The sequence below is a fragment of the Monodelphis domestica genome, chromosome 2, assembly GCF_027887165.1.
Source record: "Monodelphis domestica isolate mMonDom1 chromosome 2, mMonDom1.pri, whole genome shotgun sequence".
In the NCBI taxonomy this organism is placed as follows: Eukaryota; Metazoa; Chordata; class Mammalia; order Didelphimorphia; family Didelphidae; genus Monodelphis; species Monodelphis domestica.
In genome coordinates this window covers 256,882,327-256,907,213 of record NC_077228.1, presented here as the reverse complement: position 1 = coordinate 256,907,213, position 24,887 = coordinate 256,882,327, and the positions used below count along the sequence as shown (strand labels likewise).

Sequence of the window (24,887 nt, the reverse complement as noted above, 5' to 3'; positions counted from 1 at the left end):
AGATATATAATATATTGTGGAATCAATTATGTATAGCTAATGAGACATCTGCACAAATAATATATATGTGATATGTGGTACATGCAATTAACTGCAGCAAAGAAATATTTATGGGAAATGGAATAATAGTAAAGGCTGTTTCTTCATGTTTTATGTTGTACTGACTCAGCAAGCTACAGCACTCCTATAATTCGTTAAAACCAACATGTGGTTATTTTAGTTATTATTTCCATTTCAAAAAGTATTCAATGTAAAATGAAAGTCATGTATAGGACAACCATTTCCTTCACACAAAAATGACCGTAGAGACTTACATTAACAAGGATTTCAATAAATAGCAGTAGCTTATAACTGCTATGATACTCAAAAGATTGAGACAACACATCAGAAAAATGAAACATATTATGGGACTTTTAAATTGTCTTTTCACCTTTACTTTTCTTTGCACTGTCCAAATAAATCCCTCTAGGTCCATGTTTTCTAACAAAATATGTCAGGACTTTCAGTCATTTTCCTTTAGGCAATCATATTCCCTGAGAAGAATGTAGTTGCAGAACACTTCACTTGCTGCCTGTTAGCTCAGTCTGAGGGACTGGAGATCCTCGCACCTTTCAGATTCATGAAGCTGCCTCATGGACATGTCCATCTCAGGATTGCTGATCAGTACATACTCAGGAAAGAAACACAATATAGAAGAGGAAGTTAGAGGCCAAGGCCTAGGCTAAAGCTTACCTATTCAGAACATTTGTATACAGATACATGGTAGCAGCTACCATGCTACCAAGGTCAGAAAAGGTATCCACCCCTCCCCTGTCCCTTAAAAGATCTCCTGAAGAAGATATCTTACATGCTGCACATTCTAGAGAGAGGTAAGTAAAGACAAAAAAGAGTCAAAGTTGTCTCTCTTTTTTAGATGCTGGGTCCTGCCCTCCTTCTTCTGTGAGAAGGAGTAAGAGTAGAGGGGAAAGATCAAGGGAAGATCCATATTCTCTCTCACTCTCAAACTCCAGGATCTTCAATTTGGGGCCACATTGTCCCTGGACAAGGTCAGGGTCGCTTTGGGCCTGTCCCATTGGCCACCCCTAAGCATTACAGACATTCTGCAAAGTCTTTGTGATCTCAGGAAATTCTTCTTTGTATTATTTCTGGCATTATGATGCTCAGGTATTTTTACTTGTCATGATCTGGGAGTTACTTCTATGCTTCCTCTCTAGAGACCAGGATGTTTTGTTTGGCTAATGAGCATATTTTCTTTCTTTTTTTTTTTAATGAAAATGAATTTTTATTTGCAAAATTTGAAACTTTGGAAATGGAAATATTTCTCATGCTCTTATAAAGCTCAAATTTAAATGTTACTACCTAATTAACACAGGGTAAAGGATAAATGTCATCTTCCATGGATGAAGCATTTTGGGAAAGTTTAATGTGTAATCTTGCTATAGGTTCTTTTCCCCATTCCAGTTGCTGCAAACCATGTATGCATTTCTATTTACAGGAACTCAGTCTAAGGTTTTTGCCTGGTCGATTTTTCTTTTTCTTTTTAAAAATTTATTTGCTTGTTGGTTACATTAAGATTCGCATGTGTCTCACTGCATATTTTCTTTTAATATTATTTTTTTGCTTTTCTTCATCATTGTCCTTTATTTCTGATTATTTGCATTCCCAGTTGATATCTCTTTCATTGGGGAGCCTTGCCATTGCAAAATTCAAGTTTTTCAGTTTTGCCAATGACTTTTTTCAGACTATAAATTCTGCACTCATAATTCTCATTTCTCTTTTAAACTACTTTGGAGCAATGTATTGTATTTCCATATTTTCCTCAAATTCTATAGGTTTTTTGTTTCATCAAGTGTTTCTTTTATTTTGGGATATCTGAATTTCTTCACTAGATCTGGAGGGCATATTCCCTTTTGTTGTTAATGTTGATTTGTCTGCTTATGTTCAAGGTCTTCAAGTTTTTGTTTTCCTGAGATATTTGCTAATTGCAATGCCCATTCCACACCACACCCCCACCTTCCCAGCCCCTTATTTTCCTCTATTGCTCATTTTCTAACTCCTTGCCCTTTGATAGTGGATTTGTTTGGGGTTACATTTCAAATCTTCCCAGCCTCTTCTCATAGATTCATTGGACTATTTTTTTTTAACCTTTACTTTCTATCTAGTAACAACTCTAGGACAAAAGGGCAAAGGCCAGGCAAATAGGGTTAAATGTCCAGAGTCACACAGGAAGTGTCTGAGGCAGAAATGAACCTAAGTCCTCTTGACTCCAGGCTTAGATTTCTATCCTCTGTGTCACTTAGCTGTCCCTTAGGGAACTAAGTCTTTGCCTCAAGTGTCTTTAGAGGAATAAACTGCCTCAACTGGATACTAGGTTTTTTCTCTTAGATTTAGTGAAGTGGCACACTACCACCTTCCCCCTTCCCCAGGTGCCCAAGAGCACCTGCTAGCTTATGCTATGTCTTATTCTGTTCTCTCTGTCCCTCAGTTCTTTGGTCTGACAGTTCAGAGCATTGACACTCTAGAATTCCTATGGCCAGGGGTGATTTTTGTTATTTGAAATATATGTCTCCTAGTTTCTGAGAGAAGAAAGGTATAAAGTTGAACTCTCTTTCAAAGTTAGACACCTTTCCTGACACTTACCCTATGTTCCTCTGATCTCCTGCAGAAATTTTTTATAGCAATGCTGAGGCCTCCAAACTTCTAAAGCCTGGAGCCCAAATCTCTAGGACATTGGCAAGAAGGAGGAGAGATTTTAGTGTGGGGCTGGGTTTTGTTGCAAACCTGAAAATCAGATTGGTTAGTACTACCTTTCTGTCAGTAACATGGTGGGAGATTGATGAGGAGATGCAGTGTAAACTCACGATAGGCATCAATTCCTAAGATCTTTTTTTAACCACCTTTTGGGTTCTGGGTGGGACCTTGGAGACAGTTGAAGTTGCTTTATTTTTGGCACATAATTTCTGTTTTGGAGAGGTTTGAGAGGTATTGAGTATCAGAAAAAACATCTAGTTTTCCATTTGTTGTCATATGAACTCTCAATTTCTTTTTAATTTTCCTCAGTCTTAAGAAAGGCTACATAGTAAGAATGTTAATAATTATAATATTAGCAATATAGTGTCCAAAGCTACATAGTAACAATTTTTAGGGATAGCAAAAAAAGATTGTGTATTATTAAAACAAAATGAAAAAGGTTTTAAAATATTTCATCTTTATCACATCCTTTTAAGTTTCTATTTTTGTGTATGCTTTATCCTAAATAATAATGAAGTAGCTCATGTAATTTATAGATATTTGGGAGTGCATGCTCAAAAAAATTTCAGCTACAGTAATATAATCCCCAAATTTTGAATACTACTGCTCAAGTGAACCCCACTCAGGGTAGCATTATAAATTCAGATCACAAATCTTAGGTAAGGCAGAAGCCCACAAGAAAGTAGAAGTGAGGAGTCTGAATTATGAGTTCCAGGGCAAGTTCTTTATATTTTCTTCATCAGATTAATGAAAAATTAATAAATAACTACTATATTTGATATACTATTAGCCTGAGTGCTTTTATAACAAGGATAATTAGAGGGCCTCCTGACTTGCTAGACTGAAGCATCTTCCATGGAACTGGACATGTGCCAGGACTCCTTGCTAGGGAACATGTGCCTTATTGGAAGAACATATCAAGTTCTTCTGATTGGTCCTTAATGACTGAATCTGTCTCCTGCCCAAGGCTCAGGAGAAGGGACAAGAGTCAAAGAACATGTCAGTTTCCCTCCTTTGTGGCTCTTCTTAAGCACTTTCTATTAGTGGGACTTCCAGAAAGCAGGGTAGCCTGAAGATGAGGGGGAACGTGAGGGCATCTCTCTCCTCTCAACCTGCACTCCATCATGATGGCTTGATGTCATTGGAAATACAGTCCAAAAAAGGTAAAGTTCATCATCCTCAGATTTAGTTAACTATCAAGAAATAGCTCTAGTCAATGGGGACCAATCAGAGGGGTTTCCTATTTCTTCCAAGCCTTCAGCAAAGGGTGATAACACTACACGTCCAGCTCTATGGTGGAGGTGACCCAGACTCAGAAATTAGGAGTTCCCTGATCACTCCTGCTTCCCTCGAATGGAAACTGAGGACTGCTTCTTCAAATGGCCAAATTCCAGCATGCCCATTGGAAAACTAGGGTGGAAATAAAATTAGCCGTATTTTTATGTTCCAAGGTGAAACCTTGAGTGAGATCAGAAGTCAAATGATTGTAAAGCCTCTAAGATAGAATCCAGGTTGCTGGGGACCCAGAACTTTTAACAAAAGTGCCCCAGGGGAGTTCGTGGATATTTTCACTTGAGTTGTATGAAGGGCATCAAACTGTGGCTTAATGGGATCCACCTGTGAAGGGCAGCTGGGAGGACTGGGGGGGGGGGGGGGGGAAGATCACCGATATGAGGAGGCCTCCAGGTATCCTAGAGTAGCCGACTTAGAGTGAGGTGCTGGCCTTCATGGTTTACTTCCGGAGTCATGGTTGTCATGTTTCGGAGGCTCATGGTCTGTTTCTGTTCGGGGGTTCCTCCTTCTCCAGGGCTGAATTTTCCCCAAATATCCTGGAAGCTCGCGGTAAGTGGGATGGGGTTCCTCCAGACCGTCCCAGGTTCCAAGGTTTCGAGGACTCTCCTCTTTCCGTCCCTCTTCCCCCAACAGCCGGAAGCTGCCCAGGTGGGGCCGGGCGGGTGAAGGGGCGGAGGCCCCTCTGTGGAAGTGGCGGCCACGCCTTTAGTCCCAGCGTCCTCAGGCGGAGGAAGTTGGGCTGCGGCCCTGGGTCGTGGTTGGGGGAGTGGTAGTGGCGCCCCCCGGTTTTGTGCATCCTCGTAGGAAGCCTGGGTTGTTGAGGGCGCTGGAAACCCAGGAATGCCAGTGAACCGAGTCTCCAAGTGGGCCTTACACTTTACTGGAGAAGCTCCCGGTAGAATTTCAGGTGGAATGGAAACAGTTTCCCATTTTTGTATCTTTAGGTCTAATCGCCTGGCTGTTCCCACCGCTCTACTAAGTGTTTAATTTTACATTGTAAACAGGCCTAATTTGAAGCAGAGAATTTTTTAAAGCTAGTTTGAATGTGGTTTAATAAATTACCTCTACTAAAGTTTTTACTGTGATGTCTCATTGTAAGTTAGAGGTGCCTGAGTCTGGGGAAAGGTAGGGTATGTCAGCAGAATATGAACTCTTCAAAGTTCTTTTAAGATTTCAGGTATGGGCAGGTAAAGTATTTGTGTGTATGAAGGACCCATTTAGGTAAGTGCGCAGAGGTTACCCAGAAGTTAGGCACCTGCTGATGAGTTTTCAATCAAAGCACCTCAAAAAGACTTTTTAAGGTTTCCACTCTATCAGTGGCAAGAAGGAACATTAATGACAGGTATTCCATAAATATGAAATAAGTATTCATAAAATCATAGGGTATAAGAGCTATAAGGGAATTTAGAGATATTCTAGGCCAACTCCTTCATTTGACAGATGAGAAAACAAGGCAAGATAGGTACAACAAATTGATTTGCCCAAAATAACAGTAAATTTCTAGCAGGGGTAAGATTATAATCCTGGTCATTTACCTCCGCCCCAGTTTTGTTTTATGAACTTTTAATAATAATTTTTAAATATTATGTGCAGTTTCAAATATACACTTCCCTCTTAGTGAATCTTTGCTTTCCATAGGCATTCAGCAAAACAAATACATCCACAAGTATGTTAACAAAGATTTTTTAACGAGAAGGTATATGAAATATTCTACACCTATAACTCTCTCCCCTTCTCAACTAATGAAAGAGGTAAACTTTTCCCTGAAGCTTATCTTGGTCTTTATAATTATTCAGTGCTATGAATTAGTATCTTTTTCAATTAATCCCTCAAATTTTTCCATCTTTTAATATCTAATTGGATTACCTCTGATTACATACTCTTTGCTACTATGTATGGGTATTTATTCAACTTTCAGTCAGGTTAGGATTTAATAGTAAAGAAGATCCATAACTGAGTGCATATTTTTGAATCTTCAAACCTACTGTAATATTTGAATTTTTTTGGACACCATATATGTTTACATGCTACTAGATTAGGTGCTATGGAATATAAGAGATGATTATATTGGCTAGAGTTTACAGTCTAGTTGGGGGTGTAGTAATGGTAACTCACAATTATATGACACCTTAAAATTTGGAAAGGCTTCACCACAGCTATATTTTGAAGCAGGTGGCAGATAAGGCAAAAAAAAAAAACCCACAGAAAAAGCTAAGTAATAATTTTGTTGTTATTTAGTTGTGTCCCACTCTTTGAGATTTTCTTGGCAAAGACACTGGAGTGGTTTGCCGTTTCCTTCTCTAACTCATTTAACAGAACAGGCAAGCAGGGTTAAGTGACTTGTCCAGGGTCACAGAGCTAATAAATTGTCTGAGCCCAGATACTCAGGAGGATGAGCCTTCCTGTCTCCGGGCCCAGCATTCTATCTACTTTACCCCCTAGTGAAATAGTAAATTGTGGGCTCAAATAATTAGGGAAGTCTTCACAAAGGAGAACCTTAAACTGAGCCTCACATCTGAAGATAAATAAGATATGGATAAGTAGAGAAAAAGGAAATAGCATTGAGCAAAAATGAAGAGATGCTTGGCAGTAAGAGGACATTAGATATCTAGTCCAATAATCTTATTTTACAGAGAAGGAAACTGAGACTAAAAGTTATAAGTAACTTGCCCACAGTTACTCAGCCAGCTAATTATCAGCCTGAGTTCAAGGCTAGAGCAAGAGTCAAGTTCTTTTTCAAAATTCTTTCCATTGCATTTTGCCAGTACAGGGTACAGCAAGAATATTACTGTGACCTGGGCTAAGAACTTGTGTATGGGAGCAGTTGGAGAGCATCCCAGAAACAGATTGGGGCCAGATTGTGAAGGACTTGGACTACCAAGCTGTGGAGTTTTGATTCTATAATTATTAAATATTAAGAAGCCATTGAGGTTCTTGAGCTGGAATTTGAACTGATGAAAGTATTTTTAGATGTATGTTATTTTGTGTGATTCAGAGTAGTCTGTTAGAGTTACAATGGATATGAGGAGCTTCAGTTTGACTGTAACTAGGGAAATTTAACTGAAGCTAAAATATACATGTATTAAGAATGTCTTTTCTTTTGTAATTTGCTAATTGTGTATCTGGTGGGTATGAAATATATAAGAGTCTAGGGATGTGGTGATCTTTTGTAGAATATCTATGATAGGAATAGTTGTAACTCAGATAGTAGTACTACATGTAGCTTTTGGACATAGTCTGAGTTTGTAGAGAAAAAAAATTGAAATGATTTGAAAATCTTTGGTGTCTGGTCTTTTAGAAAAACTTTATAGACAGGAATAGGAATATAGTTACCAAATTTGATACTAGCAAGGGAATCCAGTGGCCATCTATTCCAATTCATACCTGAAAGGAATCCCTACCATAATATCCATCCTTTCAAGATTTTTTAGAGGAAATCCACCTCTTCTAGAGGCAAGCTGTTCTACCCTCAGACAGTTTATGTTAGGAAGTTTTATTCTAATATAAAGCCTAAATTTGCCTTTCTGCAACTTCTACTGTTTTTTCTTGCTTCTGGCTACTAGGACCAAAGAAAAAAATCTTTCCTTCACAAGACAGCTCTTCACATACTAAAAGCAGCTGGCATGTCCTGCATCTTCTCTAAGCTAAGTAACCTTAATTCTTTCCACCAAACTTTATATCACATAGACCTAAGGCCCTGCTCATCCTGGTTGCCTTCCTCTGGATAATTTTCAGCTTATTGACGTCTTTTTAAAACTGTGTTGCCCAGAATTGAACATAGTATGCCAGATAAAGTCTAACCAGGGCAGAATATAAGACTGTTACTTCCTGATTCCTGATACCTGTGCTTCTTTATGCAGCCCAAAATCTCATTACCTTAAAAAATTTTTTTTTAATTTTAATTTTTTTTATATTAACTTTTTTTGGCTCCCACCACTAACTCATTCAATAGGCATTTACTGTGTGCCAGGCATTATGTTAAGTGCTAAGGAAATAAAAGAGAAAAATAAAGTTATTTTTGCCCTCAAGGAACTAATATTCTAACGAGGAAGACAATATACACACATATTAGTTTTGGAGAGGGGAGGGAACTAGTAACTCGGTGTGGGTAGTCAGGAAGAGCTTCAGGTAAAAGGTGACATATAGGGACATAGGCATGGAGGTAGGAGCTTGGAGTGTCATATATACAGTCCAGTGAGCAGGCCAGTATGGTTAGATCATAGAGTGTGAGGAGAAGAGCAGTGTGTAAGAAGAATGAAAATATAGGAATGGGTCAGGTTGTGAAGAGATTTAAATGTCAAACAAAGGAGGTTAAATTTGATTTTAGCAGTAAATAAAGAGGGAAAGCTAGTTGTTTCAGTAGATTGAGAGCCAGGCCTGTAGATAGGAGGTCCTGGGGTCAAATTGATTTTAGGTGCTTCTTGACTGTGTGACTCTAGACAAGTCACTTAATATCAATTCTAAGACAGGAGGTAAGAGTTTTTTTAAAAAGTAAATAGGGACCCGGTAATATGATCAGAATTTTAGGAATATTACTTTGGAAGTAGTTTGGAATGGGGAGAGGCTTAAGGAGGAATTGAGCTTGTATTCCATTAAAACTCCCAGATCTTTTTTTAGACAAAATGATTCTCCTATCCAGAACTTGAGAAGTTGAATTTTTGTCCCTATTCAGATTAGATTTTGCCCAATACTCTAGCCCAGTGATGGGGAACCAGGTGCCATCCCCCCCCCACCCAAGAGACTGAATCCCTTTACCCCAGATGGGAGGAGAGAGGGGAGTGGCCTGGGTGCTCCATTCAGGGGAGGGAGTAAGCACTTCCATTGGTCTTCTGGGCAAAGACATGATGGAGAGGGGGAAGGGGACTTTTTTGTCTGAGTTCCTCTGCTTTTCTAGTAACTAATTCTGCCAGGGATGGAGCACATACCCACAGAGAGGTCTCTGTGTGCCATCTTTGGCATGTGTGCCATAGGTTCACCATCACGGTTCTAGCCTATCAAGATGTTTTTGCGTCCAGACTGTTATCCAATGTGTTAGCCAACCTTCTCAGGTTTGTCTCATCTCCAGATTTGAGAAGCATGCATGCCATCAATGCTTTTATCCAAGTCATTGGTGAAACTGTTAAACAGCACAGGGCCACATGGATCCCTGAAGTACTCCATTGGAGACATCCTACCATATCAACATTTAATCATGGGGGTGAGTTACTTTTCTTCTCTCAGCTTCAGATTCCTCATCTGTGAAATGGGGATAACAATAGCACCTACCTTAGAAGGTTGTTGTGACTATCAACTGAAATGTAGAAAGTGCTTTGCAAACTTTAAAATACTGTCTAAATGCCATATGTTATTGCAGTCCCACCACCACTGCAACTATTACTACTACCATGGTTATAATAATTTCCAGCTAGATATATGGTTCTTACTTTATATATTTTTATTATTATCATCTACTCCATATCCATATTCTTTACAATAATGACATATTAAAAATATTTTTTAACCAGTTACATGTAATAACAAATTTCCATGCAAGTTTTCCTAAGTTATATGATTTAACTTAGTCTGTCCTCCCCTTTCTTGGGAATGGCAGGTGATTCAATCTGCAACCTCCTTATTTTAAAGTTAAGGAAATAAGCCCACTAAAGAAGTTAAGTGATTTCTCCAGGGCCACACTTGTATTAAGTGGTAGAATGGGATTTAAACTTTTCCATTCTACTATATTGCTCATTTGAATTGAGTACCTCGAGACTACATACTGTCAACTTACTTTAAATGTATGTAGTTTAGACTGCTCCAAATTTCTTCACGTTATTTTTAAAATGGATTTTATGCTAGATCTCTGAGCATGCTGCCCTGTAGTTTTCATGGAGAGAGTTGGGTACCTCTCAAGAAGAAAAATTGGGACAAGGTTGTGAATTATTTGGAGGAGGAATTCATGTCTCTCAGATCACCTAGCTGGTGGGAGCATAAAGTTCACCTTCCTAGTTGTTACCTGCTCTACCAATTCCCAGGACACTTGCTTTCCTTTTTAGTAGGTTTAGTTCATAGTTTTAGTAAGTTCTGAATTCATGGTTTCCTTCTCCATGCCAATTCCTACTTGAAGATTTCAACATACACATTAAATATTAAAGTCCTCTCTAATATCCTAAATTCCTAGTTCCTCAATCTACTCAAATCTCATAAAGATTTCTACACCACATCCTGGGCTGGTAAATCTTAGATTTTGCCATCACACAGAAGCATTCTATTTGTATCAGTCAGCAAATGCACAGGCATTTCTTCTGTGGCAGACACTATACAAGGCACTGGTGATATAATACAAAGAATGAAATTCCCTGTTTCCAAGGAGCTGTTAGATTTAAAATGGTTGAAGGCCTTAAACTGTAAGTTAAAAGAGTGATGTTGTAAACTGTAGTGAGTTAAAATGGTGGAAGATATAAATTGTGATAGATATAAGAGAGGGTGAGTAAATTTGACCGCAGAAAATATGTTTCACTACAGTGTCTTGGTTTTTAAATCAAATATAAGGTGGTCGCCAGGGAAATATTCCCAATTATTCAAATACCCAAGTCAACTGGGTTTTATAGAGATTTTAATTAATACAAATGTGGAATTAAAGAAAAGAGAGAAAGAGAGAAAAAGGAAATAAGTATGAAGGGCCTTAAGCCAACATGGCCTAGACCTGAGTCTTAAGAGAGAGAGATCAGTCAGTCAGTCTTTTAACACTCACCACAAGGTCTGCCTAAGCAAGGATTCTAGTGACACCAGGCCAGCTTCTATCTCAGCTGACTTCACCAGAGAGAGTTCCAGCCAGAGTCCTCCTTAAAGAGCCTTCCAGCCAGAGACTGTTCCAAAGGGCCTTTCTCCAGAGCCTCCAGAGGGACAGAGTCCTCTCAGAGGAGCTCCAGCGAGACCTCCTTAGAGATTGTCCTCCAAGAGCTTCCCTTCTCCAGAGCTTCTCTCAAGAGATTCTTCCCAAGCAATCCTCATCAGAGATCCTCCAAAAGGATTTTTTTTTCAAGAGATTCTGCTTTTTCTTATATAGGGGTTTTTCTCCTATGTCACCTCCCCTAAGTCCTTACATCTACCAATCACTGTAGACGTTTTCCAAAGGACTGCCCATCTGAATTCCTGCTAAGTCGACTAATCTCCTCAGTAAGTCTGAACCAGAAAAAATGCTGCTGTGTCGACTAATCTCCTCAGTAAATCTGAACCAGTGAAAACACAGCTGAGTCAACTAATCTCATTAAGAGAAAACTTGCCCGACCCTTTTAGGTACCTAGCATCTCATTGTATCAATGCTAAAAAACAGGCATGGCTCAAAGAACTCCTTGCCTTATTATAAGCATGGGTCCAAGTACTTTCATTGTTTAGCAAGGAGTTTTCTCCCCGAAAGCAGTCTTAAGTACGGGTGGAGTAGAGGTCCTCCCATAGCAAGGATTTTTCTCCCCTAAAGCAGTCTTAAGTAGGGGTGGAGTAGAGGTCCTTCCATTTCTGATCCTGGCGAGTTCTCACATCATGGGGAATGTTTCCCAGTAGGGAATTTGTTCCAATGGAGGATTCCTCAATGTGGAAATTTTTAACATTCACAAGTCTGAGAAATTTCAAGATTTACAGAGCTTACATTATACTGACATGATCTCTGAAATCCCTTTCTCCAGTTGTTAAGTTTTATATAAACTACTTATTTTAAAGCTCTATTTCACAAAGTTAATTTAAGTGTCAAGTAAAATAATGAATATACTTGGTAACCATTGAACACTATATAAGTGTAAACTCTCGTAATGCTTTTTTCAAGATGGCCTTGAAGATAATCTTATTTTATCATAGCCTTCTCTCTCTGAGTTATGAATATAATGGAGAAGGCAGCATTAAAATATTCTTAATAATAATAAATTATAATTAATAAATCTTTTTATTGACCTCTCTAGACTCTTTTGATCTTTGAATGAATTTATCTCCCCAGTAACAGTCAACATGCCAAGAATGCTTTTGTCCAATGCAATTTATTTATTGTCTCAAAAAGTTTTGTCTTGGGCCTCATTCTCTCCCTCTAGTCATTCACTTAACTTTCCCAAGAATGTCATGAGAATTCCATGAAGAAAAGGACTTCCTGGAAGTATGAGTATGTTCTCTACATGTTTTTTCCAAGTGGGAGTCCACTTTCCCTTGGAATATTGTGCCCCCAATTTGGGCAGTGGGAGTTATCTTCTGAAACAACTATCCTTGATATATTTTGTTGTTATTCAGTCATCAAACTCATCATGATCTCATTTGGAGTTTTCTTTTTTCTTTCTTTTTTTAAAAACCCTTAGGAGAAGAGCAGTAAGGGCTAATGTGAAGATGGGATTAGCTCTCCCTTCATCTACTTTTAAATTTAATCACCAGAAGTGTATGCACCCTACTTAATGCCTAAGTGGGGGAGGTCCACAATCCACTTGCTAAAGTGGGTCACAACTCAGTAATGACTGACTGCCCCCTGGGCAGTCCTAAGCAAAATTATGGACAGCAATTAGTCCCTGTAATGTGGAGGAAGGGACAGGAAGTGATGTGGAAAAAGCACTATAAAAACCCTGAACTTCCTGTCCAAATACGTTTTCTCCTTCGAACTTGGCCTTGGAGGAGAACCAGCTTGGGGACCTTGGCTTGGACTGCTTCTGGTAAGATTGCTTTTGGATTTTCCCCTTCAGACTACCACGTAGGTGAGTGAAAAGGCTGACTCCTTTCCTGGCTTCTGGAGAGATTAGTTTCCAGAGAGGCCTCCCTTTCTTGGGGAGGCTGCTTGGTTATTCACCACCATGGCTCAGGGTCCTCTGGTGGAGAGTTAATGAGCCCTGCCTGGTTCAAACAGGACCAGAGTAATTATCTAATGTGATAAGATAGATACCTTCTCTATCCACTTTCACATTTCTCTACTTTACTTTTTCTCTCTATTTTGTAAATAAATTTGCTAAATAGTCATTTGACTTGAGATATATTAATTTTGGCAACTATGTTTTCTTATATTTAGTCCAACCATAATTTTTAACACTTACACTAAGCAATGGGGGTTAAGTGACTTGCCCAGGGTCACATAGCTAGGAAGTGTCTGAGGGCAGATCTGAACCTAGGACTTCCCATTTCTGGACCTGGCTCTCAATCCACTGAGCTATCAGCTGTCCCCTATTTGGAGTTTTCTTGGCAAAGATACTGGACTGTTTTGCCATTTCCTTTTCCACCTTATTTTACAGATGAGGAATTGACAGAGTGAAATGACTTGTCTGAGGTCACAGCAAGTAAATGTTTGAGACTGGATTTGAACTCAGGAAGACAAGTCTTATTGATCTAGACCTGGTACTCGTAAGTCCCTGTGCCACATAATTGCCCCATCCTTGCTATAGCTATTTAGTAAATAGCCTTTTAAAAAGCTAATTAACTTTGATCATCAATGGTGAGTCTACCAATGGATGCTCATGACAATTCTAGAAATTCTATCACTTAGCTTTATCCCTAGAAGTATTCAGCTGCCCTCTGGAGGCTAACCAGGCAGTTCTGTGGTAGTTCAGGAATTAGCCCTGGAGGCTAATACTCCTCCAAGGGCTGGTAGACCACCTTAACTTCACCATGGCTTGGTAAAGTTTCTACCCTAGGATGTCACTGTCCTGATTAGTAATTACTTTTAGGAAAGCCCTAATGGAGCTTCACTTCACTCCCTTCTGTAACTATGAACCATGATCAAACCTACTACCACATTTCCTGGAATAGACTATTAATCTATTCTCCTATGACTGTACTCATTATCCCTATAACTTGGAGACCAAAATTCTTCTCCCTGTGGCCACTGCTCTATGTATGTCTTTATTCTGTTAGAATGTAAACTCCAGACAGGGCCTGTTTTTGTTTTGTTTTTGTATCTCCAATACTTACAGTGCCTGACATATTAAGTACTTAATAAATGCTCTTTATTTTCATTCATCTAGTTTCTCAGAAACCTTCATATTTATTTATTTTTTAAAAAAATTCATTTATTTAGAATACTTTTCCATGGCTACATGATTCATGTTCTTTCCCTCTCCTGTTCCCTCCCCCATCCCAGAGCTGACAAGCAATTCCACTGGGTTACATGTGTCATTGCTCAAAACCTATTTTCATATTACTCATATTTGCACATATTTGTTATTTCTTATGCCACTATAATAATCTACTACATATTTGTTCAACAATTCCCTAGTTAATGAGTACCAACTTTGTTTCCACTTTGCTACCTCAAAAAGTGTGGCTGTGAATATTTTTGTACAAATGCTAACATTTCTTTTCTGTCTTAGGACAGGTCATTTATCCTCTATTATCTTCATCATATGGAATAATCTTTTGTTTGGTGTTTTTTCCTGATAATGAGCTTTATTACTTTTAATTAATTATACCAGTGTTAGGTTTTATTAGATTTTTAGTATGTTTATACTTTCTCTACGTTAACAATTTATTCCTTAGATTCCTGAACTGACCCCAAAGAAATGACCAAGGGAAAATAATGAAAAAACACACCCTACCTACTGGGAAGTAAACCTCCACCTAAACTTACAAGTTTAAAATGGCTGCAGCTCTGACTCTCTCAGCTCCTGAGGAGCAGGAGGAATTTCTGACAGTGAAAGTGGAGGAGGAGGATCACATGTGGGTGCAGGAAACTGGCCTGCAGAGGAGTAACCCTTATACTAGCGAGATATTCCGGAGGCGGTTCAGGCAATTCTGTTACCAGGAAACCCCTGGGCCTCGTGAAGCTCTTCGAAGGCTTAGAGAACTTTGTCTTCAGTGGCTGAGACCAGAAGTGCACACAAAGGAGCAGATTCTGGACTTACTGGTGCTTGAGCAGTTTCTCAACATCCTCCCCGAGGAGCTCCAAACCTGGGTGTGGGACCATCGTCCAGTGAATGGAGAGGAAGCAGTGACTGTCCTGGAGGATTTGGAGAGGGAACTTGATGATTCAGGAGAGCAGGTGGGAAATGGAAGTGTGAGCTGTTTGGGGAGAATGAGGGTTTGAACCAAGTAGCAGGAACAAGAAGGAACAGTGATAACAAGGATAATTTCTCTAGTAGATATGGTTCAGTCTGTTCTGTGTATTTTCATGTTTTCCCTATTTCTTGCTTTCCAAGCCCCTAAGGAATTAAATCAGACCCTTGTTGTTCCTTTCCTGCCCTGAACCACTAGAGGAAAGTTCCTTGTATTCTAATTTCTGATATTGCAGTTCTGGTTCTTGGTTATTGCTTCCCAAAACTGGTTGTATTTCATTGCCCCCAGGTTCCAGCTCATGCTCATACACAGGAAATGTTCTTGGAGCAGATAGTGCCTCTGGAAATGACACAGGAGTCACTAAATGTTCAGTTCCAGCCCTTGGGAACACAGATCCAATGTAAATCCCAAGAGATGCATCCTCTTAAGGAAAATGGTAAGAAGCAAAATTTCATCTGGAAGCCCTTTAGATGTTGATATTCTTCAAGTACTTTTGGAAAAGTGGCTCTACAGAGATATTCTTTCTGTAGCTTGTATTGTGTACATTATATGCAGGGAAATTGAACAGAATAAACATGACTTGATTTGTGAGACAAATATTGCTTCCAACCTTGAAATATGATACAGGTAAAATACCATTATAAAGATTGTCTGTATAATAACAGTTCTCTACTTCCCCTCGTAGATTTTAACTTTCCCAGTAAGGTGCTTCAGTCACATATGTTAGGGACTCAAAAATAACCTTACTGGTTAAATTGGCCCAAGTTTAAATAGTATTAGAAAATCGTTTATATAACCCTCCACCCCAAAATAAAAAAGTATACAGGCAAAATACCAGTATAAAGACTGCCCTTATAATAACAGTGCTCTATATGACCAAGTGAATGCTCATAAATAAAACTGTTGATCTCTTAACAGTAAATGACCTTGTGGCATAATTGCTTTCTTTAGCACAAAATTTGTGGTATTGTTTAAAAAAATGTTTTTTTTTTGTTTTAGTCAGCTAATATCTTCCTTCTCCTCCTTCACTTTTTCCTTCTTTCCCCACCCTACATCTCTAAGTGTGAACACACTGAAAACAAAACTTATAACAAACTTGTATAGTCAAAACAATTTTCCACATTGATCATGTTAAAAAAAAGAATATCTCATTCTGCATTTTAAGTTTTTCATCTCTATCAAGAAATGGATAAAATGTTTTATCTAGTCCTTTGGAATCATGGTTATTAATATGAGTTCAGCAGAATAGTATTCCATCATATTTATATGCCATAACTTATCTATCCATGCTCCAATTTGTGGGCACCTCTTCAGATTCCCATTCTTTGCCACCTCAGAAAGAACTATAAATATTTTTTTACATCCTTAGAGTTTGTTTTGCTTAGGATAAATCTTTTCCTTCATCTGGTTTCCCTCTAATTCCCCCTCTTCCTTTTTTCCTCTTATTTCTCTAATGAGTATATTTTTATACTCAACTGTAAGTATGTGGGTATATATATGTGTATTCTTTCCTCCTTTGATCTGTTGAGATGATTGTGAAATTCAAGTGTCAACTATTCCATCCCCATCCTCTCCTCTTTCTTTCTGTAGATATCTACTTGAATACTCTGATTAGTGAGATACTTTTCCCATACCTTCTTTTCCTTTCTACTCTTCAGTTATTTCTTCTTTCTTTCTATTCTCTTAAAATCATCACAACACAATAACTTTTTCCTAGGCTTCCCTATCTAGCCAAGCTTGCTCAGTATATGAAGACAGAAAGGAAAGTCAGTGGACAATAAAGATACATTTGGGCCAAGAGTAAGCTGTATGAGTGAAACACTCTAGTACCAAGGGAAAAGCTGTATACCAGGGCAAGAGGAAGTTTCAGAACCATACAAATCACCCTAAAGCCCATACTAGGGCATTAACAAGCAGCTTTGTTGGCAGCTATCCAGTCCTGGTTGAAAATCCAATGGGAAAGGGATACATTGGCAGTAGAGTTTCCTGAAAAGAGGCCTGAGCTATGAGAAAGGGAGGAAAATCAAAAGCTGCCAGCAGCAAGAGCAACAACAGTAGCAGCATTGGGTTGGGAGGGTGAAAATGTGGATCTTGGCTGACTAACGCAAAATATTAAAAGAAAAAGCACAAAACTTAGGAACTCTGATCAACACTGACCAACTGCAGATCCTTAGGACTCATGATGCCTACCTTCTGACAGAGGTGATAAAGTCAGAGTGAAGTTTGGAATGTACCTTTTTTAGACATGGCTTAGAGAGAAATTTTGTTTTGCTTGACTATACATGTATTTAATGTTTGTTTTTTTTTAAATCTCCTTGCTTTCTCAATGGTAGAAAAAGGGAATAGTGGCAGCAAGATAATTGGGAGGCAAAGAAAGCTGATTTTTGTTTGAAAATTAAATAAAAATTAACCCAACTAAAATAATAAACAAGGAATATGTCTACATTTCTTCCTGGCATTATGGATGGAATAGAATAAAAGTAGCTTTCAGGGTATTCATCATATTAAAAATTAATCATCATCTTGTACTGTGATCATCTGTCAGGCTCCTTTTATTTTTGCTCTTTTCATCTGGCCTATGTATACCACACATTACTAATTTCTGTCTTCCTATAGACTTGTGCCTGCTTGAACCTCTTAGAACATTTTTTGTAGACATATTCAAATTGTGTATCAATAAAATTGGATTCAGTTAAAATATCCTCTTTATCCCACCTCCCATTCTCGGAAGCCTTGTTTCAGGGCTGGAGAGCAGCTGATATGCACATAATTTATTTTTTATTTTAGATGGCAAGATCACCACTGAGAATGGAGAGCTAGCTTCAAAGCAGGAAACTTCTGCTGGAATGGATAGAATTGACAAATTGAATTGTGATATTCTCCAGGGTCCTGAATGTGGAGACTTGTATGAACAAGAAGGCAAATCAGAAAGACAATGGAGGAACCCTGTAGTGGAAAGACCTTATATATGCAATGAATGTGGGAAAAATTTTACCCAGAACTCCATTCTCATTGAACATCAAAGAACCCACACTGGAGAGAAACCTTATGAATGTGATGAGTGTGGGAGAGCCTTCAGTCAGCGGTCTGGCCTTTTCCAACATCAGAGACTCCACACTGGAGAGAAACGATATCACTGTAATGTGTGTGGCAAAGCCTTCAGTCAGAATGCGGGACTTTTTCATCATCTCAGAATCCACACAGGAGAAAAACCCTATCATTGTAATCAGTGTAATAAAAGTTTTAGCCGGCGCTCAGTCCTTATAAAACATCAGCGAATTCACACTGGAGAAAGACCTTATCAATGTGATGAGTGTGGAAAGAATTTCATCTATCACTGCAACCTTATTCAACATCAGAAAATTCACATAGTGGTCGAGCCAAACTAGCTCCTTTGGGGGGGGGGGGGCATTTCTTTGTTACAGGGAACTCCCAGAGAAGGCGACTACTAATACAGTTTGGCACTTAATAGCTTTAGAGCATTGTTCAAGGACACTGAGGTTAAGGGTCTTGTGAAGAGTCACAAAACCAGTGTGTGTCAAAAGTAGGACCTTAACCTAGGTCTTCTTAATCATAAGGTGAGCTCTTAAGTCCACCCTGTTGTGCAATAAGTAGGGTGAAATGTATAGACACAAGAATAGGCATTTTATCTGGTGAATAATTTCTTTATTTTACCCTCCTTTAAACATCATAATGAGAGGATATTAACTGTGTTTAACTTTTTAGTATGATATTCTTCCAGGAAAACTAGTGGAGATACCTAAAATTTCTCTGAGATAGGTACTTATTTTAAACAATGTATTAAATAGTGTAAATGGTTATTTAATAACATAATAAACTCTTAAGAGGAGCCACTTTTTTGGTATTAAATTTTATTTTTTCACAATTACATGTAAAAACAGTTTCCCACATTTTTCAAAGACTGTTGAATCCTGAATTCTCTCCCTCCCTAACCTCACCTCCATTGAGATGGTAAGCAACCTCATATAGATTTTACATGTGTAATCATGTAAAATATTTTCCATATTAATACTTTTGTGGAAGGAACTGAAATAGAAAAAATTAAGAAAAGGAGTGAAAAAAGTTTGCTTCGGTCAAGATTCAAACTATCAGATTTTATCCTCTGAAAGCAGATAGCATTTTTATTATAAAATAGTTTTGTATCACTGTATTGCTGAGAATAGCTGTTATTCACAGTTGTTCATTATACAGTATTCCTGTAAATGTGTACGTTTTCCTGATTCTGCTTATTTCTCTCTGCTTCATGTCATGTAAGTCTTTCTAAGTTTTTCTCAGCTCCTCCTATTTGGCTTTTCTTATAGCATAATCATATTCTATTGCAATCATATATCATAACTTACTCAGCCATTTCCCAATTGATGGGTATCTTGTTACTTTACAATTCTTTGTCCCCCAAAAGAGCTGCTTTAAATATTTTTGTACATATAGATCCTTCCTCTTTTTGTTTTCTTATCTATTTGGGATACAAAGCTAGCAATGATATGTACTGTTTTATTGCCCTTTGGACATAGGTCCAAATTGCTCTCTTGAATGATTGAATCAGTTCACAACTCTCCCAACAGTATGTTTGTGTCTAAGCTTTCTGGTAACCCAGTAATTCTTAAATGATCTCTACAGGATTTATTTTCCATGCAATTGTTTTTCCAATGAGATATTTTGCATTTTCTTCTATTTTGTCATTCTTTTGACTTGGATTGTTTCTTGATATCTCATGGAATCATTAGCTTCTAACCTAATTATGATTTAAGGCATGATTTTTCTCTAGTGAGCTTTTGTACTTCCTTTTCCATTTGGCCAGTGAATTTTTGTAGTTTTTTCCCACATGTAGCCAATTCTGCCTTTTAGGAAGTTCTCTTTTGTGCATTTTTGTATATCTTTTCCCATTTGGTCAATTCTGCTTTTAAAGAAGCTTTTTTCCCCCCTACATTAGATTTTTGTGCATCTTTTTCCAATTGCCTATTCTATTTTTTAAAAATTTTATTTATTCAATTTAGAACATTATTCCTTGGTTACAAGAATCATATTCTATCCCTCCCTGTCCTACCCCTACCTTCCTGTATCCCATGCGCAATTCTACTGGGTATTACATGCTATTCTGTTTTTTAAGATATTAATTTATTTGTAATTTTTTGTGTCTCCTTTACCAAACTGTTGACTATTTTTTCATGATTGTCACTCTCATTTCTTTTCCCATTTTGTCTTCTACCTCTTATTTTTTAAAATCCTTTTTGAGCTCCTCTATTAATTCTTTTTGGGTCTGATAGCAATTAATATTTCCCTTGGAGGCTTTGGATGCAGTATTCAATTATACTTTATTGTCTTCTTCTGAGTTTGAGTCTTCCCTGTCACTAAAATAATTTTCTGTGTTGAGTTTATTTTTTTGTTGTTTGCTCCTTTTCCTGCCTTTTTCTTTTCTTTTAGTTTAGAAAACTGCTAACAGACTCTGTAACTATGGTCAAAGGAACACTCTTCCAAACTTCAGGTTCTTTGTGCAGCTGCCTTTAGAACTGGCTCTGGGGGTCTATCTGTTTTCAGTTCTTCCAAGGTGATATAAGGAGAGGTGTGTTTAATAGTCTTCTGGCCTCTGTTCTGGTGTATGAACAATCCTAAGCACTCTTTTACCCTTTGGAACTGTAGCCAGAGTCCTCTGCTCCCCTGTGTCTACAAGTGCTGGTGTATGCTAGTGCTTCCCCTTACTCTGCAACTGCACCCTAGGATTGTGACCTGGTTCTGCATATGAGCAATGCAACAAAAGTCTTGAACTTCTATCCTGCAAAGGAACACCTATAGTCTTCTGCATAGTTGTCCAACCCTCTTTACCAGATGGTGACTGAGAATTCTGGAAGCCTTTGCTAATGGCCTATTGCTGTGGTACAGCCTCGAGGAGAGCCACATTCTTAAGGGAATTCAAAATGCTACATTGATAACAGTCAGGGTACTGCTTCCAGTATAGTCATATTGTATATATATAGTCAGTTATAATGTACTATGGGCAACCCAAAATGGATATCAATCATATTTGCTTATCTGCATGATATTCTCAAGGTTCTCTTCAACCATTATGTTTCTCAGTCAATTTTAACATTTCACTTAAGCACAGTGCTTTGTCGAAGGTTAGTTAATCTGCTTTGTAAAAAAAACAACTGAAAAACCAAAAATACTTTAGTGTTATTGGCCTAATTCTATTCCTATCTGCTAATATTGAAACATATCCTCAAAAAAATGGAGGGGGGGGCACAATGGGCTCTCCTCCATAGAATTAAATTAATCAGCACTCAGAAGTATGGAAAATATATTTTAGCTGTTCATTGAATAGTCATAACTTCTCTACTGCATATACCTGCATAGATGACTTAGAATATCAGCTTATACTCTAGCATCTCCAGATTCTTTAGGTGGGACTGTAGCTTGCTTATAGTTTCCTTTGTCATCACAATCATCATGATGGTTTTTCATAATCCTGAGTGACATCAGCATTGCCTTTTTAAATGATCACTAAGGTTCTGGCATAACAATCTGTTATATTCACGAAAAGGTAAACTCTATTTTTTGTCAAATACCTGGAAGGGAATTTAGAGATCTAGTCCAAGGATTCTTAACTTGCAGTCTTTGAACTTTAGATAATTAATGTCAATTTTACTCTTAAAGCCACTAGAATTCAGAAATTAGAATACTGAAGTTGGATCTTTGGATGCTTTTTTATATAATTTCTTAATTGATTTTAAATATGTGAATCAAATTTTTTAAAAGAGGAATCTTCTCACCGATCACAAATTATCAAACAACATTGAATATCTACCATGTACAAAGCCTTGTACTAGACATGAAGGGAGAAAGCAATATAAGACGAAGTTGCCACTCTTTTGGAGGCTGATTAAAGGAAGGTTCCTAAAATATATGTTCAATCTTTTTCATATGGAATTGTATTATGTGATATAGTTAGATATGCACTATTCAAAATGGTTGTTTTGTGATTTTAAATGACTGCTAGTTCACCCACCATACTAATGTCTCTTATTGTCAAGATATTGAACAGAAGAAAATTATACATTAATTCTTCTTTTTGTGACACATTCCATATTATCAAGCAATAATCTCTGACTTTGACATGTTACTGGCATAGAGATTGTTGTTAAATAATGCTTGCCTTCTCATCACTTTTTTTTTCGGCTCCTATTTAAAAGTTCCATGCAACTTCTCTGTCCCATCTCTGTTTTTTTCTTAATCCTTGCTCACCTCCACTCTTCATTCTACAGTCTTTACTCCTTTCATATTTTTCCAGGACCAATTTGACTTCTCCCTCTAATGAAGAAGGCACAAAGCACACATTGGCAAAGATTAAGGATTGTCTCAGATCCAGTAGGAATGTGAGGTGTTTGAGGACAGAGATGATATTTTTGCCTTTCTCTGTATCATGATAATATAAATGTAATACTATGGCAGAAAAGGTATAAAGAGAACATCACAAAATGTATGAACTTCTTTAATGGCATAAGAACTTTTAGAATCATCCTGAGTCTCCTGTGAAGAAATGTTTCCATGACCTTTAATCATGAAAAAAAAAATGAACACCTAGCACCGTGCCTGGAACCTAGTAAGCACTTACTTACTAAATAGTATAGGGCTTTAAAGTCCATTCCCTAGAGCTCAAAGCATCACCTGATAGGCAGTAGCAGGGCTAAGCAAACACGCTACTTGTCTATTTCTGCCAAGACTGCAGTGTAGGTTGGGTCCAAATTGAGATAGATTATCCACTGAATAACTTAAAGTTCGGTTCATAAGTGTGATCTTTCTATTAAAAAAATGAAATAATTCTTTTATACTACATTTTCTGTACAAAGTAAAACATTTGATTTTGAAAAATACAGATATTAAAATTTTTAAAAGATGAAAAGCTATCTTTATTATGTACTTTAAAGTCTTATCTTTTCCTTCTCTAATGCCTTATCATACCATGGATATGACTGGATATCAAAAGGTTATGACAGTGAAACATAAACTCTACAAGATCCTCCTCTGCTGGAAAGGGTTTCTAATACAGTCCTAGCAACATTTTGTTACTTTGCATTTTATTGGCACATTAAGGTTTTCATAAAAGGCAAGTGAAAAACAATCAAAATTGTTTTTTTTAAATTGTATTTTGTTGTATAAAAGATAAATAATGTATCAGCTAATTCAAATTATATATTTAAAATTTACTTCAGTTGTTAGCAGTCATCAAGTGAAGTCAACAAGCATTTTTTAAAGTACCTGCTGTGTCAGATACTGTTCCAGTTTCTGCCCTCAGGAAGCTCACAATATAATGAGAGAGACAACACACAAACAACCATATACAAACCAGATATATGCTGGAAAACTAAATTTTAGAAGAAAGCATAAGCATTAAGAGGAATTGGCAAAGGCTTTTTTTTTCCAGAAGATGAAATTTTAGTTGATATTTAAAGGAAGTCATGAGACGAGGAGGAAGAGAATTCCAGGCATAGGGAACAGCCAGAGAAAATATATGGAAATTGGGTGATAGTGTCTTGCAGGAGAAATAGCAAAGAGGCCAGTGTCATTATAAAGTACATGTACACAAATAAAGTGTAAGAAATCTGGAAAGGTAAGAAGGGGCCAAATTATGAAAGTCTTTTAAAGGACAAAGGATTTTTTATATTTGATCCTTGAAGGAATAGGAAGTTACTGGACTTTATGGAGGGTGGTGGTGGTAAGTAAAGGATTATAACATGTTTAGACTTCGATGGGGGGGGGGGAGTATGGATTAGAGTGGAGAGATTCGTAAAGTAGGGAGACTAGCAATAATCCAAATGTAAGGTAATGAAGACTTATACTAGGGTAGTGGCAGCATCAAAGCAGAGAAGGGAGTCTGAGAGATAATACAAAGGGAATCTACAGGACTCAGCAACTCATTGAATGTGGGGGAAATGTGTGCAGTGTTAAGGTTAACACATAGATGCTCCAATATGATTACTCTGTATTCCACTTCTGACTCTCCACTCCCCTTATCCTGCCCCACCCCCCACTCCAAATCCATCCTCCCTCAGCTCCTCAGCTTTCAAATTGATCTTCCTCATTTGTAAAATGTGTATAATAAAAATGCACTTACCTACCAGGGTTGCTGGGAGAATCAAATGAGACAATAATTGTAAAGTACTTAGCACAGTGCCTGGCACCTAGTAAGCACTAAATTATTAGCTTTTATTATTATTCTTAACACAAAAGTCCAGTGGTTCCCTAGTAACCTCCAGAAACAAAGATAAAAATCTCTGTTTAACTATCAAAACCCTTCATGACTTGACCCTTTCCTACCTTTCCAGTTTTCTTACACTTTATCCTACCCTCTCCCTACCTGTAATTCAGTGACACCAGCCTCCTTGCTGTCGCTGGAATATGACTCCCCATCTCCCTATTCTGATTTTTTTCATCAGCTGTCCCACTTACCTGGAATTCCCTCTCCGACTTTCCTTCAAATCCCAGATAAAATTCCAACTAACAACCCCCTTAATTTTAAAGCCTTTCTTCTATTGACTACTTCCAATTTATCCTGTATATTGCTTGTGTATATATAGTTATCATGCTCTTTCTCTCCCAAGTAGATTATGAGTTCTTCGAAGGCGAGGCTATTTCGGCTTTTCTCTTTATCTTGCATATTTATATTTGTATATCTATTTGTATAGCCTATCTAGCATATATCATAGCTCTTAACAACTGCAGGCTGACTGCCTCAGCACAGTGCCAGGCGCTTCGTAGGAGCTTGATAAATCTTAATTGTCTAAGAAGCGTCCACATACATTTAGAGGCAGGAGGAACCTCTCCTCCAGACAACATGAAGGAGG

The 24,887-nt window shown here is 37.8% G+C and overlaps 2 protein-coding genes across 8 annotated transcripts; one reads left to right on the top strand and one right to left on the bottom strand.

Moving 5' to 3' along the window:
• Positions 1 to 402: 402 nt before the first annotated feature.
• Positions 403 to 7,457, bottom strand: LOC130456927 (uncharacterized). The gene is made up of 3 exons (XM_056814689.1): positions 7,429 to 7,457; positions 4,418 to 5,019; positions 403 to 670 (listed from the first exon to the last, which is right to left on the bottom strand). The coding sequence occupies exons 1-2, from the start codon at positions 7,455 to 7,457 to the stop codon at positions 4,443 to 4,445; spliced, it is 606 nt and encodes a 201-aa protein (XP_056670667.1). The 3' UTR covers positions 403 to 670; positions 4,418 to 4,442.
• LOC100012804 (zinc finger and SCAN domain-containing protein 23-like) lies at positions 4,477 to 18,884 on the top strand. Of its 7 annotated transcripts, XM_056817525.1 has the most exons (7): positions 4,477 to 4,593; positions 7,608 to 9,241; positions 12,360 to 12,704; positions 13,275 to 13,383; positions 14,515 to 15,016; positions 15,319 to 15,466; positions 17,818 to 18,884. In XM_056817525.1, exons 5-7 carry the CDS (start codon positions 14,615 to 14,617, stop codon positions 18,417 to 18,419), a joined length of 1,152 nt encoding a protein of 383 aa, XP_056673503.1. In that variant the 5' UTR covers positions 4,477 to 4,593; positions 7,608 to 9,241; positions 12,360 to 12,704; positions 13,275 to 13,383; positions 14,515 to 14,614; the 3' UTR covers positions 18,420 to 18,884. The 7 variants fall into 7 exon arrangements, with proteins under 7 accessions (XP_056673503.1, XP_016286283.1, XP_016286284.1 ...); XM_016430797.2 differs by lacking the exon at positions 12,360 to 12,704; XM_016430798.2 differs by lacking the exon at positions 13,275 to 13,383.
• The last annotated feature ends 6,003 nt before the right edge of the window (positions 18,885 to 24,887 follow it).

What these genes read in the sequence shown, in the direction of transcription:
- LOC130456927 (XM_056814689.1), bottom strand. Translation starts at nt 7,457, where the DNA reads ATGGATATTATGGTAGGGATTCCTTTCAG. An exon ending in ATGGTAGGGATTCCTTTCAG is followed by an intron (nt 5,020 to 7,428) that starts GTATGAATTGGA and finishes TTAAACACTTAG; the next exon opens with TAGAGCGGTGGGAACAGCCA.
- LOC100012804 (XM_016430795.2), top strand. Translation starts at nt 14,615, where the DNA reads ATGGCTGCAGCTCTGACTCTCTCAGCTCCTGAGGAGCAGGAGGAATTT. An exon ending in TTGATGATTCAGGAGAGCAG is followed by an intron (nt 15,017 to 15,318) that starts GTGGGAAATGGA and finishes CATTGCCCCCAG; the next exon opens with GTTCCAGCTCATGCTCATAC. An exon ending in GCATCCTCTTAAGGAAAATG is followed by an intron (nt 15,467 to 17,817) that starts GTAAGAAGCAAA and finishes TTTTTATTTTAG; the next exon opens with ATGGCAAGATCACCACTGAG.